General features: G+C 37.1%; 1 protein-coding gene across 3 annotated transcripts; it reads left to right on the forward strand.

The window, feature by feature from the left end:
- The first annotated feature begins 1,068 nt into the window (after positions 1-1,068).
- On the forward strand, positions 1,069-12,506 carry LOC103704009. Of its 3 annotated transcripts, none has more exons than XR_003385016.2 (4): positions 1,069-1,240; positions 6,249-6,376; positions 6,922-7,023; positions 10,235-12,506. XR_003385016.2 is itself a non-coding variant. In XM_017841990.3 (4 exons), the coding sequence occupies exons 1-2, from the start codon at positions 1,719-1,721 to the stop codon at positions 6,328-6,330; spliced, it is 2,829 nt and encodes a 942-aa protein (XP_017697479.2). In that variant the 5' UTR covers positions 1,247-1,718; the 3' UTR covers positions 6,331-6,376; positions 6,922-7,023; positions 10,235-12,506. The 3 variants fall into 3 exon arrangements, 2 of the variants coding, with proteins under 2 accessions (XP_017697479.2, XP_026659201.2); XM_017841990.3 differs by lacking the exon at positions 1,069-1,240 and adding an exon at positions 1,247-4,465; XM_026803400.2 differs by lacking the exons at positions 1,069-1,240; positions 10,235-12,506 and adding exons at positions 1,247-4,465; positions 8,543-10,214.
- Positions 12,507-13,757: the final 1,251 nt, after the last annotated feature.

The raw sequence follows: 13,757 nt of genomic DNA on the forward strand, positions 1-13,757 counted from the left end.
ATGATCATGTTAACAAGCTATTAGCTTGATTTATCATCCACTTAGTACTATTTTTAATTCTATGGTCATAAAATTTAATTATCTGATTTGTATCTGTATTTATATACATACTTTGGATATTCGATTTGTATTCGTAATAATTGTCACGACCCAACTTGAGATCGCGAGTTAGGACTCGTGGCAACCGCCACATGCTCATAAGAAACTTTCTCGACGAGCATGTAAGACATCTTATCACGTGATATCATAAACAAGCAACAAAATAAATTTAAATAATCAATGCTCAAACTTTAATTTAAATAACTATATTCAAATTTTAATTTCTCATATAACTACTAATATTCAAAAGATTTTGCATCAAACTCTAGTCAAATCTTGGTATAAATTAAAGATGTCAAAATGTTGTCTCTAGTCACTCTCCTATAAATAAATTTTCGAGTTAAGCTAATTCTTCAGATTTGTAAAAGCAATAAAAAAATATATAATGAGCTAGACAATCCAGTATATAATGAATACCTTAACTAGATAATATATGTAATAACATATGGTATAATAGTAAAACACAAATTATCACGAATCAATATAAAGACAACCAATTTCATTTCAAAACACAAATATATTAAGATCCATTTTTTTTCAAATATTCATATATATATATATTCATAAATTTGATTTGAAACAAATCACATTCAACTCAACAATTTTAACTATAACTACACTTATATTCTGTGTCTAGGCCAGAAACAGAACCGTACTTACAGTCTGTGGAGTAGGCCGAAATACTACATTTATGTTCTGTGGTGGGGTCAGAAGCAAAGCTCAACAATAATTAAAGTGCCAATGCATAAACTTCAATTGGCAGGATCCAGTACATGTCAGGCTGGGAGATCAAATCTCATATATGTCAAAGTTATGTCAAAGTTATCCCATTAAAATAAATGTAGATATGAATTTTTCATCCAACATTTATGTGCGTATCAGTATTTATATACTAAAATAAATATAAATATAAATATATTATTATTCGATTCGCATCTGTAAACAGGGCTCCAAAATCCGGCCTGATCTGATCCGACAACCATCTGGAAATTGTCGTAGCGCGGAGAGAGAGAGAGAGAGAGAGAGAGAGAGAGAAGAGAGAGCGCCACGGGGCGAGCGCGCCAAGAAACAAAATAAGCGGAGGAGGAGGTGCTTCACGTATCGTAGGCTGTGGGCGGACGTTGAGATTCCGGAAGACCAGGTCAGTCCCATTCGCCTCCCCTCCTTCGCTCTTGCAAATATTGATGCTGGAAGCCTATTTTATTTTCCTTTTAATTTCTTTTACTCTTCTGCAACGCTCATCATTTATATTAGTGCTTCTGCTATGAATTATATATTTTGTTCTTATGATTTTTTTTTTTTTTCTGATGGATAATTCCTATACTTACGGATATAGATCTAGAGTTTTGGCATTCCTGTAATTTTCCCGTTCGGTCCGATGGATTCTCGAGGAAAAAGCTAAAGATTTTTATGATTTTTGGCTCTCTGATTCTTGTTGGAAGAATTAGACTATTTGAGGGTTTGCAGCATAAAAAACAAATTAGTAGGGCTTGATTATGACTAATACCCTTATATTAATCAATTGAATGATTATCTGGCGTCAAGATTCTCTATATATCCTTTGTTTTGTGGATTAGAGAAAGGGTATTGTGCTTGGATCTAAAAGAAGATCTGAAAAAATGGATGCATTCTTTAATGGTCTTGATTGTCGATTGAGGGTGTCAGGCATGGTCGCTGATTCGATCATGATGGGGATCGTGAACTCTGCAATGGAGAATGCTTACAACAAGAGCTTGTCGAAAGAAGGGGATTTGGAGCGGTTGAATGAGAAGTCAAGGTTCTGCGAGCTGGCGATAATGCAGCTGGAGTGGTGTCTGAAATACCTGCAGGACGAGATCCATGGCAACATCATTGAAGGCACCCGTGAACGTGAGCAGCTGCTCTCCGATTTGTTGACGACTAGGGATCGGATCCACTATAGGCTTGAGGAGACTGAGTTCGCGATTGCAGAGAAAGATAAAGAGTTAACAAGGAGCAAGGAGAGTGAATCGAAGCTTAGATCGGCTTTGGAAATGAAGGGCGAAGAAGTGAGCTCTTTGCACACAGCGCTTGGGCTTGAAAGAGTAAAAACTGAGAAAGCGAGTGGATTTGTTCAATTTGATGCAATCAGTATGGAAAAAAATGAAGACCATGTGTTCGGTGAACTGAAAGGCTCTTTGCATCGACAGTTGCAGAAAATCAGAGGCAAACTGGAGGATGGGCGTGAAATTTTGACCAATCTGATGCAAAAGAAAAGGAGAAACTCCTCGGATGTTGACAAGTTGACATTCAACTTTGAGTTTGGAGTGAATGGTGGTGGCATGAAATCACTGCATGAGCTTTATGATATAGCACAGTTGAAGTTGGACTTTAAAGAGATTGTTGTTGATGTTGGTATTCTCACGGAAAAGATTGAATCTTCTTTTGAAATGATGGGAAGATCTGTTTCCTTGTTAAAGGCAGCACTGGACGAGCAGCAATGGGTTTCAGATGTGGAGAAGGAAACATCTAATTTTTTTATTAAAAGTTACCTTCAGGAAACTCAGCATGCGGGCAAGTTTGAGTTTGGGGTTCCCGCAAAAAGTTCTCCTCCAGCCTTGTTGGACATGAACTGGTCAGCTATCATGGATGATATTACAAGTTTGCATCATGAGCTTGAGGTATTGTTGTCTCAAATAGACGTGCAGTCGAAAAGTGATGGAAGCATGGATATGAGGACCCATTACAATCCTTTGTCAAGAGCAAATGCTGGAGGAAAAGATAGCTGTAATTTTGGAGGTTCAAGGAGAGATGATGCTGTTTCTGGTGCAGTAGAAATACATGAGGATTTCAATGATACTTCTTCAAAGGATGGAAAAGCAAGCAAATCAGAAGACCTATCTAAAGAAAATCCATCTGGGCATTTTGTTGCTGATTTGATACGTAACCATGAGTCTATTATATGGAAGAAAAGTCAAGAAATTAACTGGTTGAAGGGAGAAATGTCCATAGAAAAAGGGTGCTCCTTAAGAAACGATAAAACCTTTGATTCTGTTAGACAAATTTTTGTTAGGGTTATTTCAAGGTTGGATGATATTAGAAGGGAGAATGCCAAGTTGGTTGCAGCTTGTGATAACCACAGGTTTATAGCCTATGAAAGACCCAAGAGCATTCTCCAAAACAATTCATCAATATATGAATCAGCGGATAAAGAAATAATGGTCACTCGGATATCGAGAGAATTCCTTGATAAACCAAGAAATGGGCTATGCTGTCATTTAGGAGATACTGAGCTGTTTGAGGAGATAAGACAGCTAGAAGAAGGAAATGTTGATTTGGACACTAAAGGTAAGATGTCGGAAGAGAAATACACAATTCTTTCTAAAGGTTTAATGAGAGGGATACACCTTCAGTTCTTTGATTACAACATAGAGACCTTAATCAGGGAGGATGTATATAGGGTTATCCTTAGTGGAATGATCAAAGAATGGAATAATGATATAGAATCTTATAGCATCGAGAGGCTTCTTAAAAAAGAGACTGAATGCATTGTATTCAGTGAGGTAATCAAAGATATGGTGCGTGTTGAGAATTTAACTTTGACGAAATGCCCAGATGGAGAGATCCCATTTGGTAACAATTTGTCTCAGACTTCCATGTTCAGCGAAACTATGGAAACCATGCAAGAAGTGGAATCACTATCAAATGATTTTAAATTGAAGGAAGGTTTAGATTTTAATTGTAATTCAGAACCGGAGGAATCTTATATCATCAACAGGCTTCTTAAGGAGGAGATTGGTTGTATTGTATTCAGTGAGGTAATCAAAGATATGATATGTGTTGAGAATTTAGCATTGATGAAATGCCCAGAGGGAGACTTGCCATTTGGTAAAAAATTGTCTGAGACTTCTGCGATCAGTGACAGTATGGAAAATATGCAAGAAGTGGAATCACTATCAAATGATTTTAAATTGAAGGAAGGTTTCGATTTTAATTGTAATTCAGAACTGGTGGAACCTCATATTCATCTTGACCTTGATGGGTATAAAATTGAAGTATCAAATGCACTAAATCTGCAACATACTGGATTGTTGGTTGAGAAGGATAATGCCTTCGAGCCAGTTGACAGAAAATTTGAATTGCATCACTTTATTTCTAGTAGGATGCATCTAAGTAAATCGGTACCATGTTTATTACCTCTTGATAATAGGGATTTGGCACATGATCAGGTAACTTCAGCAAGTGGCATGATACAGAATGGTAACAACACCACATGCTCACCAACAGGATTTACAGGAAAGAATTGGACTGAGTTGCAGTTCATTGTGATGCCTCTTACAAAATTTTCACAAGTAATCTTGGATTTTGAGTTTATGGTGTTTGACAAAATAAAAGTAAATATTTCAAGGTAGTTATGACTCTATGAACTGTTCTGTTTCATATGCATATGCAGTTTATAAAAGCAGAAGGGTCTTAAATTCGAATTTATATTATGTTTATCACTATATGCCTGAAAACAAGTAGGCCTTCACATATTGTTTTATAGCAAGCTGCAACTACATGCATTTAGCTGGCATAGATTGTGCATATTTCTATCTCTATTAATTTAGTCCTCTACAGAAACATAAATGCATATGTTGTATACGTAGATACGTGCATTTATTTGTACATAAAATTGTTTATATAGTTGATCTTTTTCAGCTTAATATGCAATTTGATATTTTGTATTTCTTGCAATTTGGGTGACATTTATATTTTTGCAATATATGGGCATTAAAAAAAAAGCTAAAAGACTCGACACTTTGTCACTAGTTGAAATGTTATGCACCAATTAGTATTGACCCCCATATATTCTGGCTTGGTGCAAATCCATCCTTAGAGTCATGAAATATTTGCCAAGAACAAATATTCAATGAATGTCATCTAGTAATATGTTAACTCTAGAAAACAACACTTTGTAAATCATTTCTCCCTTCAAAATGGCATTGAAAGGGGAAGAAGATCTTCAAAGAAGCTGTTAGACAGAGAGGAGAATGCTTGAAGAAGATGCAACAAGGAAGGAAAAGGCATCAGGCTCACCCTAACTTCACTCAGTAGATTCATCCAGAGTACAAATGCTTCATTTGACTTTCAACCCTATGTTTATTAGGCATGGCTAATGGTGAGTGGTGAGGGAGTCTATGTGCATTGAGCACTTCTAAAGGAATCAATATTGAAGTAATGATTTTTCACGGGTTCTTTTGTAACTTTGATACATTGCAAAAGTTTATGGAGAAATCCTATTTTAATTTCTTTTTAAAATATTTAAGCATGACCCTATTGGGAATATATATTCAAAGGTCCTACAAATTGCAATATAATCTAAGATGACTTCTAACTTATTTTCTCATTTAATTATTTTATTTTTGAATGATTTTATTTAATTTTTTGAATTTCTATTATTTTTCAGCTCAACCAGTCTGCCAAAACTGGAGATGAAACTACTTAAACCATCAAATTTGAACTCACTATCTGCCCAAAATGGAAACTTAAACTAAATTCTCATATCTTGTTGATCATTTTATTTATTCTTTGATTATACTTGTTGCTTGCTTATCCATTGTTTGATCGAAAATGTTCTGTCTCAGTAACAGCATACTTTTTTCTTCTTTTTCTTTTCTTCTCCTCCTTTTTCTTCTTTTTTTTTTTGAGGAGCAGTTAGGCAAGAGAGCTCAAACAGTTTCATTAAGTAAATGAAAGAGAGTACAAAGTAAAAGAATAGAAGGAAGGATACCAAAAAAGAACAAGAAGAAAAGGAGATGAAAAGGCGAAAAAAAGAGTGACAAACGGTAGAAGAGAGGAAGTAATACTTGATCTTTCATTTTGCAGGGAGTCCTTTTTGTTTATTTTCAAGTTTTTGAGTAGACGTGTATCTTGTATAGCATCATACACATATTCTGATGAGCTTAGGGAGACATGTTTGAGCTCATCCAAGTAATAGAATCAGGAAAATCCAGACTATGTCTGTGCTTGCTACAACCTGAGGTTTGAGGTTCATTAACTGAAAATTGCACAAGGAAATTGCTCTCTGGAAACATAGTTTGTACTTTCTTCTTGCAGCTTATATTGTTTGCATGATCTAAGTGATTGATTTTGAAAATTGTGGAAGAACCATAACTACATTGTGGTTACTTGAGGAATCCTTTGTGCAGGTTGGAATGTCTGAATAGTCTATTGAATCCTCTCATTGAGCAAGTAGTCTCAATTAAGAGAAAAGAATTGCTCTATTCATAAGGCTTTTACAAGGCGATGTTATGACCTCCAAACAGCTGAAGCAGAGGTTAGAATGTTGTTCTGTTATATGTATACCTGTGCATCAAATCTGTTCCATTAAAGCTTAATGAGGTGGCTTGAGTCAAACAAGTAGCTCTAGAGGTTTCTTGTCATGCTAGGTCTTTTTTGAAAAATCTCATCATGCTAAGTCATTACTGGCAGTTCCAGCATTATCAGGCTAGATATCTGCTCTAGCATACGCTTCCAACTGTATTTCCCATCCATATAAATTAAACTAATAAACTGATTGCAGTTCAAGGTAATCTCTATGCCCTGTTCTTCATATCTCTTCATTTCAAGCCTTTTCATAAATTTGTTAAGTTCATTGCATTCCTCATGCTCCTCTAAGATACATTCAACTTGCATATTTTACTAGTATCTACAGACATTGTACAACAATGATAGCAGGGAAGGCACTTCGATGATGCATCAAGAAGTTTAATTACCACATTGAAGTTTCTAATATTTTTATGGATTTTTTTTCTATATACATGCAGTTGTAAATTTCTTGAAGCTTTAACCCAAGCTTCATTGGTGTTTATTTAAACTTAGGTGGATCTGCTTGGTGATGAGGTAGATGTACTTCTTGGCCTAATTCAGAAGATATACATATCACTGGACCATTATTCACCAGTTTTGCAACACTATTTTGGGGTAATATAACTCATTCTTTATAATAACTTTTTCTTCTCTTGATCTGCATTTTTCATTTCGGGAAAACATTGATCCCTTATTATTGTGATATGATTCTTGGGCCAATGATAAGAAAAATGAAACAAAACATGAAGAAAAATGCTTGTTCAATCAATAAACAAATCCTAGAAATTGTTTAGTGCATAGTATATTTGTTTTCTTAGCTGCTCCGAGTAGTATAATGTTGTTCTTACTTGTACCAAGCGAAAAATGTTTCTTCAATTGTTAGATCTTATAGTGGTAGCAATGACCTTCCTTGGGTATATTTGATCTGGTTATATTTTTTTCTGCATTCTATAAGACAAGCACTTATACTTTTTAATGATACTGAGATTTGGTTACTCTAGTTGCATGTAGGATATGTTAAATAAGTCAATTAACATATATATTTTTCCTTTTCTGATGTCTTAACTAGAGAACTTTCATGAATGATGATGCTCCCATTGTTGCCCACCATAGCAGCATCTTAAACTTGAGTTGAGATGAACTTTGGCTCTCTAAACTTTTTTTTTTGGTTGGGCCTTGTGGTTCCTTCTTTCATTTAGGTGTATTTGTGATTTCAACTGATATGAATTTCTTACCCGAGGAAAAAAGTGTGTGAATTTCCAGTTACTCGAACTGTTGACGCAAGCAATGAAGCTTTATCTAGAGTCATGTTCCTTCGACAATAACCACTTCTGATCCTATTTGATTTCACCATCTTGTTAGTTGCTTCATCTAGTAAGCATCAATTGGCCAGACAATAGACACGGGGTGCATGTAATAGGCTCTATATTGATACTCCTTACTTCATATCTTCAGTAACTATCCTGTAATCATTACTACCTCAAGAGAGCCATTGCTCACTCTTTCATTTCTTTTACCTTAGTCCTAAATTTTCTTAGAACATCTGTTCATTCTAGTTGAACTAGTGATCACTGATTGCTGGACCCATATCATAGTTTTCCTCCCTTAATCTTGTTAAGCTACTTCTAGCATTTGTTTCTTCTTTGGAGGTTTTGCTTCAAAATAAGAGATACAAACAACAGATTCCATCAACTTAGAGGCAAAAGCAATGCAACACTTCATATCATTGTTAAATTTATTCAACTTAATCTTCTTTTCTTTGATATGAATGTTGCAAATTGGATTCCCATCTTTTGGTAAGTGTTCCAAAACACTTTCTAAAGTTCTAATCATATGCTTTTGACAAATAGAGAAAGCTCAAGCCCATTGAGATTATCACTTTGCTCAAAGACTTGTTACCATCCCATTGCTTTGTGACTTACTCATATTTAGCCTACCCTGCGGGATACAAACTTACAATACCTCATGCTTTCATCTTCCACTAAGTAAACTCACATTTCTGATTTGCTAATAGATTGGAGGGGGCGATAAGAGATTCTTGGAACCATGACTGTTAACTATAACCATCAATCCTGTGTACCAACAATTTGGGGTTGGCTTTATAGATCGTTACTCAGATATTGTTCTTATTCAGGGCTATCTGTGTTTAATGCAAGCTTTTCCATCTCGTGCATCACAACTTCGATTCATATTTAGATCTTCCCTCCTCAAGTCACTCACAATTCTCAGCATGGAAAGATTTGAGGAAGAAGAAAGCACATCGGAAATGCTTACGACTTAGCGGTGAAAGATGCTAAAGAACCTAAGGAAGCATTTGAAGACTTGCTTGAAAAAGTGAAAGAAGTTGTGAAGGAGTTTTAGGATTCATCCTTGAAGATCTGCCAGATGGACAACTTCCTATACTAATACTCATCATGCCATCAATTTGATCCCGATGCTTCCCATGGAACATGAGGAGATAATGTGATAATTGTAGGCTTGGTTAAAGGGTCATTTTCAGGAATTTGAGTCCTTGTGGCTTACCTATTCCATTGAAAAGTTAAGCATGGAATTAGTGTGTATTACATGGATTGTACAACCACAAACAAAATTACCATCAACCATCTGTTTCCTAATTTCGAGACTTGACGGTTTGTTGGATATGTTATCTATTACTGCATTTTCTCAAGGTTTGATTTGGGATTTGGTTGGCAATGGATGCATTGAGTCAATTGATAAGTGCAATGCAACTTTTAGAGAATGATGACCTAGTTAAGCCTTTTACACTGACTAATGCTCTCAATTACATTCATGAGGATTATGACTAATCCTATGTCCATTTATTGCTCTGTTGTTATTCTTACTAAGAGCTAATCAAAAATAGGATAATTGCAACAATGTGCACCAAGTGATGAGGACTCTTCTAGCTGAGGAGTTGTACATGAATTCGAAGAATTGCAGCCAAAAAGTAATATTTTTGGTATTCTTGTTTATTGCAACGGAGAGTAACTTTTTTCCTCTTTTTTAAGAAAAGTTTGGTGGCAATATTTGATTGCTAATTTTTACATGCATTGCAAAGTTTCCTTGGATTATCCAGTTTCTTCAGGGAGATATATCCAGAACTTTGATATCATTGCCAATACTGATCGTCGATTGTATAAAACAAGGCTAGTTAAATACCATGAAATATGATGAGCTGATATTAGAGTGTTCGCAAGTCACAACATCTCAGTAAGATATGAAACTAACAGGTATAGTCATAAATAGTTGGAAACATATCTCATATGGTTTCACATATATGAACAAACATGGACAGGAAATGGATGCTGTTCAATTTTCTCTCAATGGAAAGCAAAAAGGAAATGTGAATTAAAATGACTAAGAATAAAAAAGCAGTAGGAAGGCATGCAAGCAAGTTTATCAGTAACTACCCTTTGGTTTTTCTTGGCTTCACATGCATTTCCTACTAGTTTCTTGCATGTTTTAGTTGCTGCTTTCCTGTTTCCTGCTTTGGACATTTTCCTAACCTAATTTTGCATTTAAAGCTTGTGTAGTTGTTCCCTATAACTATATCCTGTAACAGCGACTCCATGTACATTAAAAGACTTACACCCTATGAGCTAGCCTTCAAAATATGGGGGCAATGTGGACAAGAACTATACAGTAATCCAGTAACAAACTCATGCCAAGAAATAAAAGGAACATGCACATACTTGAAGTATATATGAAGTAATGTATATCTTCTAAGAAAAGAATGCATTTTTCTTTTTCTCGGATAAGTCAAAAGTACTTGTATTTTGATGTCACTGTCTTGTTAAAATGCTGATTTTGGACTGTACTTTATCAGATAATGGAGGTTCTAACATTGATCCGAAAAGAATTAATTGTGAAAGCGACCATGACTACCAGACACTAAAAAAAGAGTTTCTTCATTGTGGAGTCTGGGGAGGATCAAATGTACATAGTTGTGCCCCTACGTGCAGAGAGGCCATTTTCTATATTTTTGAACTTGTGACACTCGCGATCACGTGGAGCAACCTTACGAATGCGCCAGGCCCAACCTCACAACCAGGCATTAATAACATTGTTGTTTATTGTAGAGCTAAATTGCCTTTGATCCAAAATTGGCATTTCGTAGACCTTTGTTGCCACTAATGAGTACTCAATGCTGATTTATCTAACTTTTATTATGTGGTAATGCTTTTGTAATCCTTAAATAGTATGAGCATAATACTGATGGAATCTTTTCAGTTATGTCTTTTGAAAGAAACTGTGGAGGGAGACAGAGAGAGATCTTGGTCTAGGTTTCTCTTCCTTTTTTTGGTCTAGGCCTTCAGTCCATCAATGCAGGACGTTAACCTAATTTTGATGCTATCATGAGATAGGTATTGGGAACTTTGAGAAAGAGTTGTTGATTGCGCAGCTGTTGTGAGATGAGTATTGAGAACTTTAAGAAAGAGATGCCTTGTAGAAGGTTGACTTACAAAGTAGTATCATTACTAGGGATGAATTGAAGTTGACATTGAGAAAAAAATGGCGAATTACACAAATGGTTAGTTATGCCTTATGCAGCTTTCATTAAGTGATGATGGAGCTAGAATTTGCTTTGATTGGCAAATGCATGGTTTTGTAGTTTGACGATATATCTGCTTGTGTATTCGCATGTCAAAATATTCACGCCCAGCTTTGTTGGGGACAGAAGGCTGTAATCAGATGGGTGAAGCCGGTTAGAGAGAGATATGGCTTGAGACTGGAGGCTTTGGCAGAGAAGTGGGTAAAGTAAGTACAATGGGATTGAGAGGTGGGGTCTATTGCTAGATTAGCTTAGGCGGAACTGGGATTAAATTTGATAGGGAGAGAGGAGCAAGAAGCTTTGGATATGAGATGAAGAGAGACATGAAAATTGGAGTTGGCTCTGCACACGGGATTGGAGAAGAGGGAGGTATAGGAGAGAGTTGAAGTCTTGCGGGGGTTGAGATTAAAAAAAGGACATTAGTATAATCTAAGTCTGCATCTTACTGTGCTGTTGATAGGCGAGTTGGAGATGGTACAAGAGTTTTGCTAGGATCAAAGGTGAGAGAGGACAGGTAATATAATCCAGAAAATATATAAAGATAATAAGAAGGGGTCCTGGCGTGGTTTGCTTGGGATCCTCCTCCGGTTCTTATGCCGGCTAACCTCATTCGGCGATCCTATCCATCTCAGCGACAGCTGGCAGTGAATAACGTACTTCCGGTGCGCCTCCTGTTCCCTCCATGGATAGATACTCTCCCTCCTCCCCGCTGAAGAGTCTAGAGAGATCTGAATCTGGAGCTGCGCCTTGTCCAACCGTGAATCATCGCGTCTTCCAGATCTTGCCCCAGATCCGGCCATGGCGGCGAGACCGGCATTGCCTTCCATCTCCTCCCCCTACTGTCCTCCTCTTCTCGCGTTGGATCTCGCGTCCTCCGACAACCCACCCTCGCCGGTCCCCGGAGGACCTGTTCCGGACCCGGCATCGCCCGTCCGTCGTCGGCTCCCTCGATTGGTCCGTCCGCCCCGTCGCCGGCATTGCCCACTCCGTCACCGGCTCCCGCGATGGGTCCGTCAGCCCCGTCGCCGGCATTCTCTCCGGGGAACCCCGAATCGCCACCGGCACCGCCGTCTCCCCGGCGTCCTCACCGTCACCGCCGCCGTCTCCCTGCCAACGAGGTCGTCCGGGACGGGGAAAAGGGCGACGGGCAGGCCGAGGTGGGGAGAGTTCCAGCGGTATGAGCGGGGAAAGAAGGCCGGGATCGCGGCGTGGGTTTTGGCGGCTGCAGCCGTGGTGGGGCTAGGGGCGCTGGTCTACAAGAAGCGGGGGAGAATCCAGCGATCCAGGTACGGTTACGCCACCCGGAGTGAGATGCTCTGAAAACCTTTCATCATGATCATCATCATCATTTTTTCTTTTTCTTATCATTCGAGAGATGATTTTATTTTGTCTATACATAATCGATTTGTTCCAAATTCTTTTGAGAGCCAGGGCAGAGAACGTTATTGATTATTTTTATTTTATTTTTTGCCTTTCAGATATACTTTGATTGATGATTTTGGTTGATGATTTGGGATAATATATTGGTTTGTCGTTAATCTACTTCCGTCCTGTATGTTTTTTTTTAATACCATTTTTTAATAATCTTCATTTGATCTTAGGATGTATGTTAACCTTCATAGGAAGGTTTCTGGGACAATCTCCCAGGATAGTTTGTATTGGGATGGACTCAAGGTCTCGGTCCATTTTAGGCAAGGTGTTATGTTTGGAACGAATGGAAATGTGAAGATATTTCAAGATCTTGCCACTGTCAAAAGAATTGAGTTCTCAAATTAGTCGCATTTTTAAGATTTTAGTTATGGTATTTAATTAATATACTATACATATGTTTTAAATTGTAAAAGAATTACAAGACTTGAACAGATAGCGCCGATGCTTATCCTAGTCGAGACTCATCCAGTTACTTTGAGTTTATTTGCCAAATACTTGCGAATTATTGTAGTTTGAGCCAAACCGTATGCTCCTTGAGATTAGCAGTAGATTAATAGTGAATCAATACATGAAGCAATGTGGTGGAAAAAAAAAACAAGCGAGAGGTGGCAAATTTTGATCTAAATTCAACTTTGCCGAGTAAGGATTGGTTGAGATTTTTTTTTTAATATAATTTTGTCGGATATAGATTGGCTGATAGCAACGTGATTATAAATAATCCAATATAGGTTTTAACGAGCATTAAAGTTCATGCCCCAAGTAATTGTGCGATGGACCATGTCCTAATGATTAGAAAGGTTATATAATTTAATGAATAGCGAAATAGTATTGAAAAAATAGAGGGAAAATATATTTAATATTTATTATATTTTCGTCTCCATGTTAATTTTTTTACTTTCTCGTGTTATTTCAATGCCAACAGTCCTGTATTTTTTACTATATTTTTTTATTTTAAGATATATATAATCGATAATTGGAACTTTAGGTACGGATTTTAAGTAAAAAAAAAAAAGGTTGAAGATAGGTTTACATTCTCCAATTCGATTGTCAATGGGTTAGGCATGAGTGCTCGGAGTTTTCTGAGCCAACTTAAATCTTCTCATCCCTTTCTAAGGAGGTCACATTCATCAATCACGGCCGTCCGTGTAAATAGAACCGCGTGATTGTACGGCAAACATCCCATCTCAAATGCGACCAGAGTTGGCCCATCTCTTTGTTTTTTTTTTTTTTTTTTTAAAGTATACGGCCTCTCACATTATATGCATATGAGTACGGCATTCAGATCAAACAAGAGAGCCGGACCAAACGAAAAGAGAATATCACTCACCCAAAAAAACCTCTCAGCCATCCGAAAGAACTTAATTTT

This window comes from Phoenix dactylifera, chromosome 5 (genome assembly GCF_009389715.1).
Source record: "Phoenix dactylifera cultivar Barhee BC4 chromosome 5, palm_55x_up_171113_PBpolish2nd_filt_p, whole genome shotgun sequence".
Classification (NCBI taxonomy): Eukaryota; Viridiplantae; Streptophyta; class Magnoliopsida; order Arecales; family Arecaceae; genus Phoenix; species Phoenix dactylifera.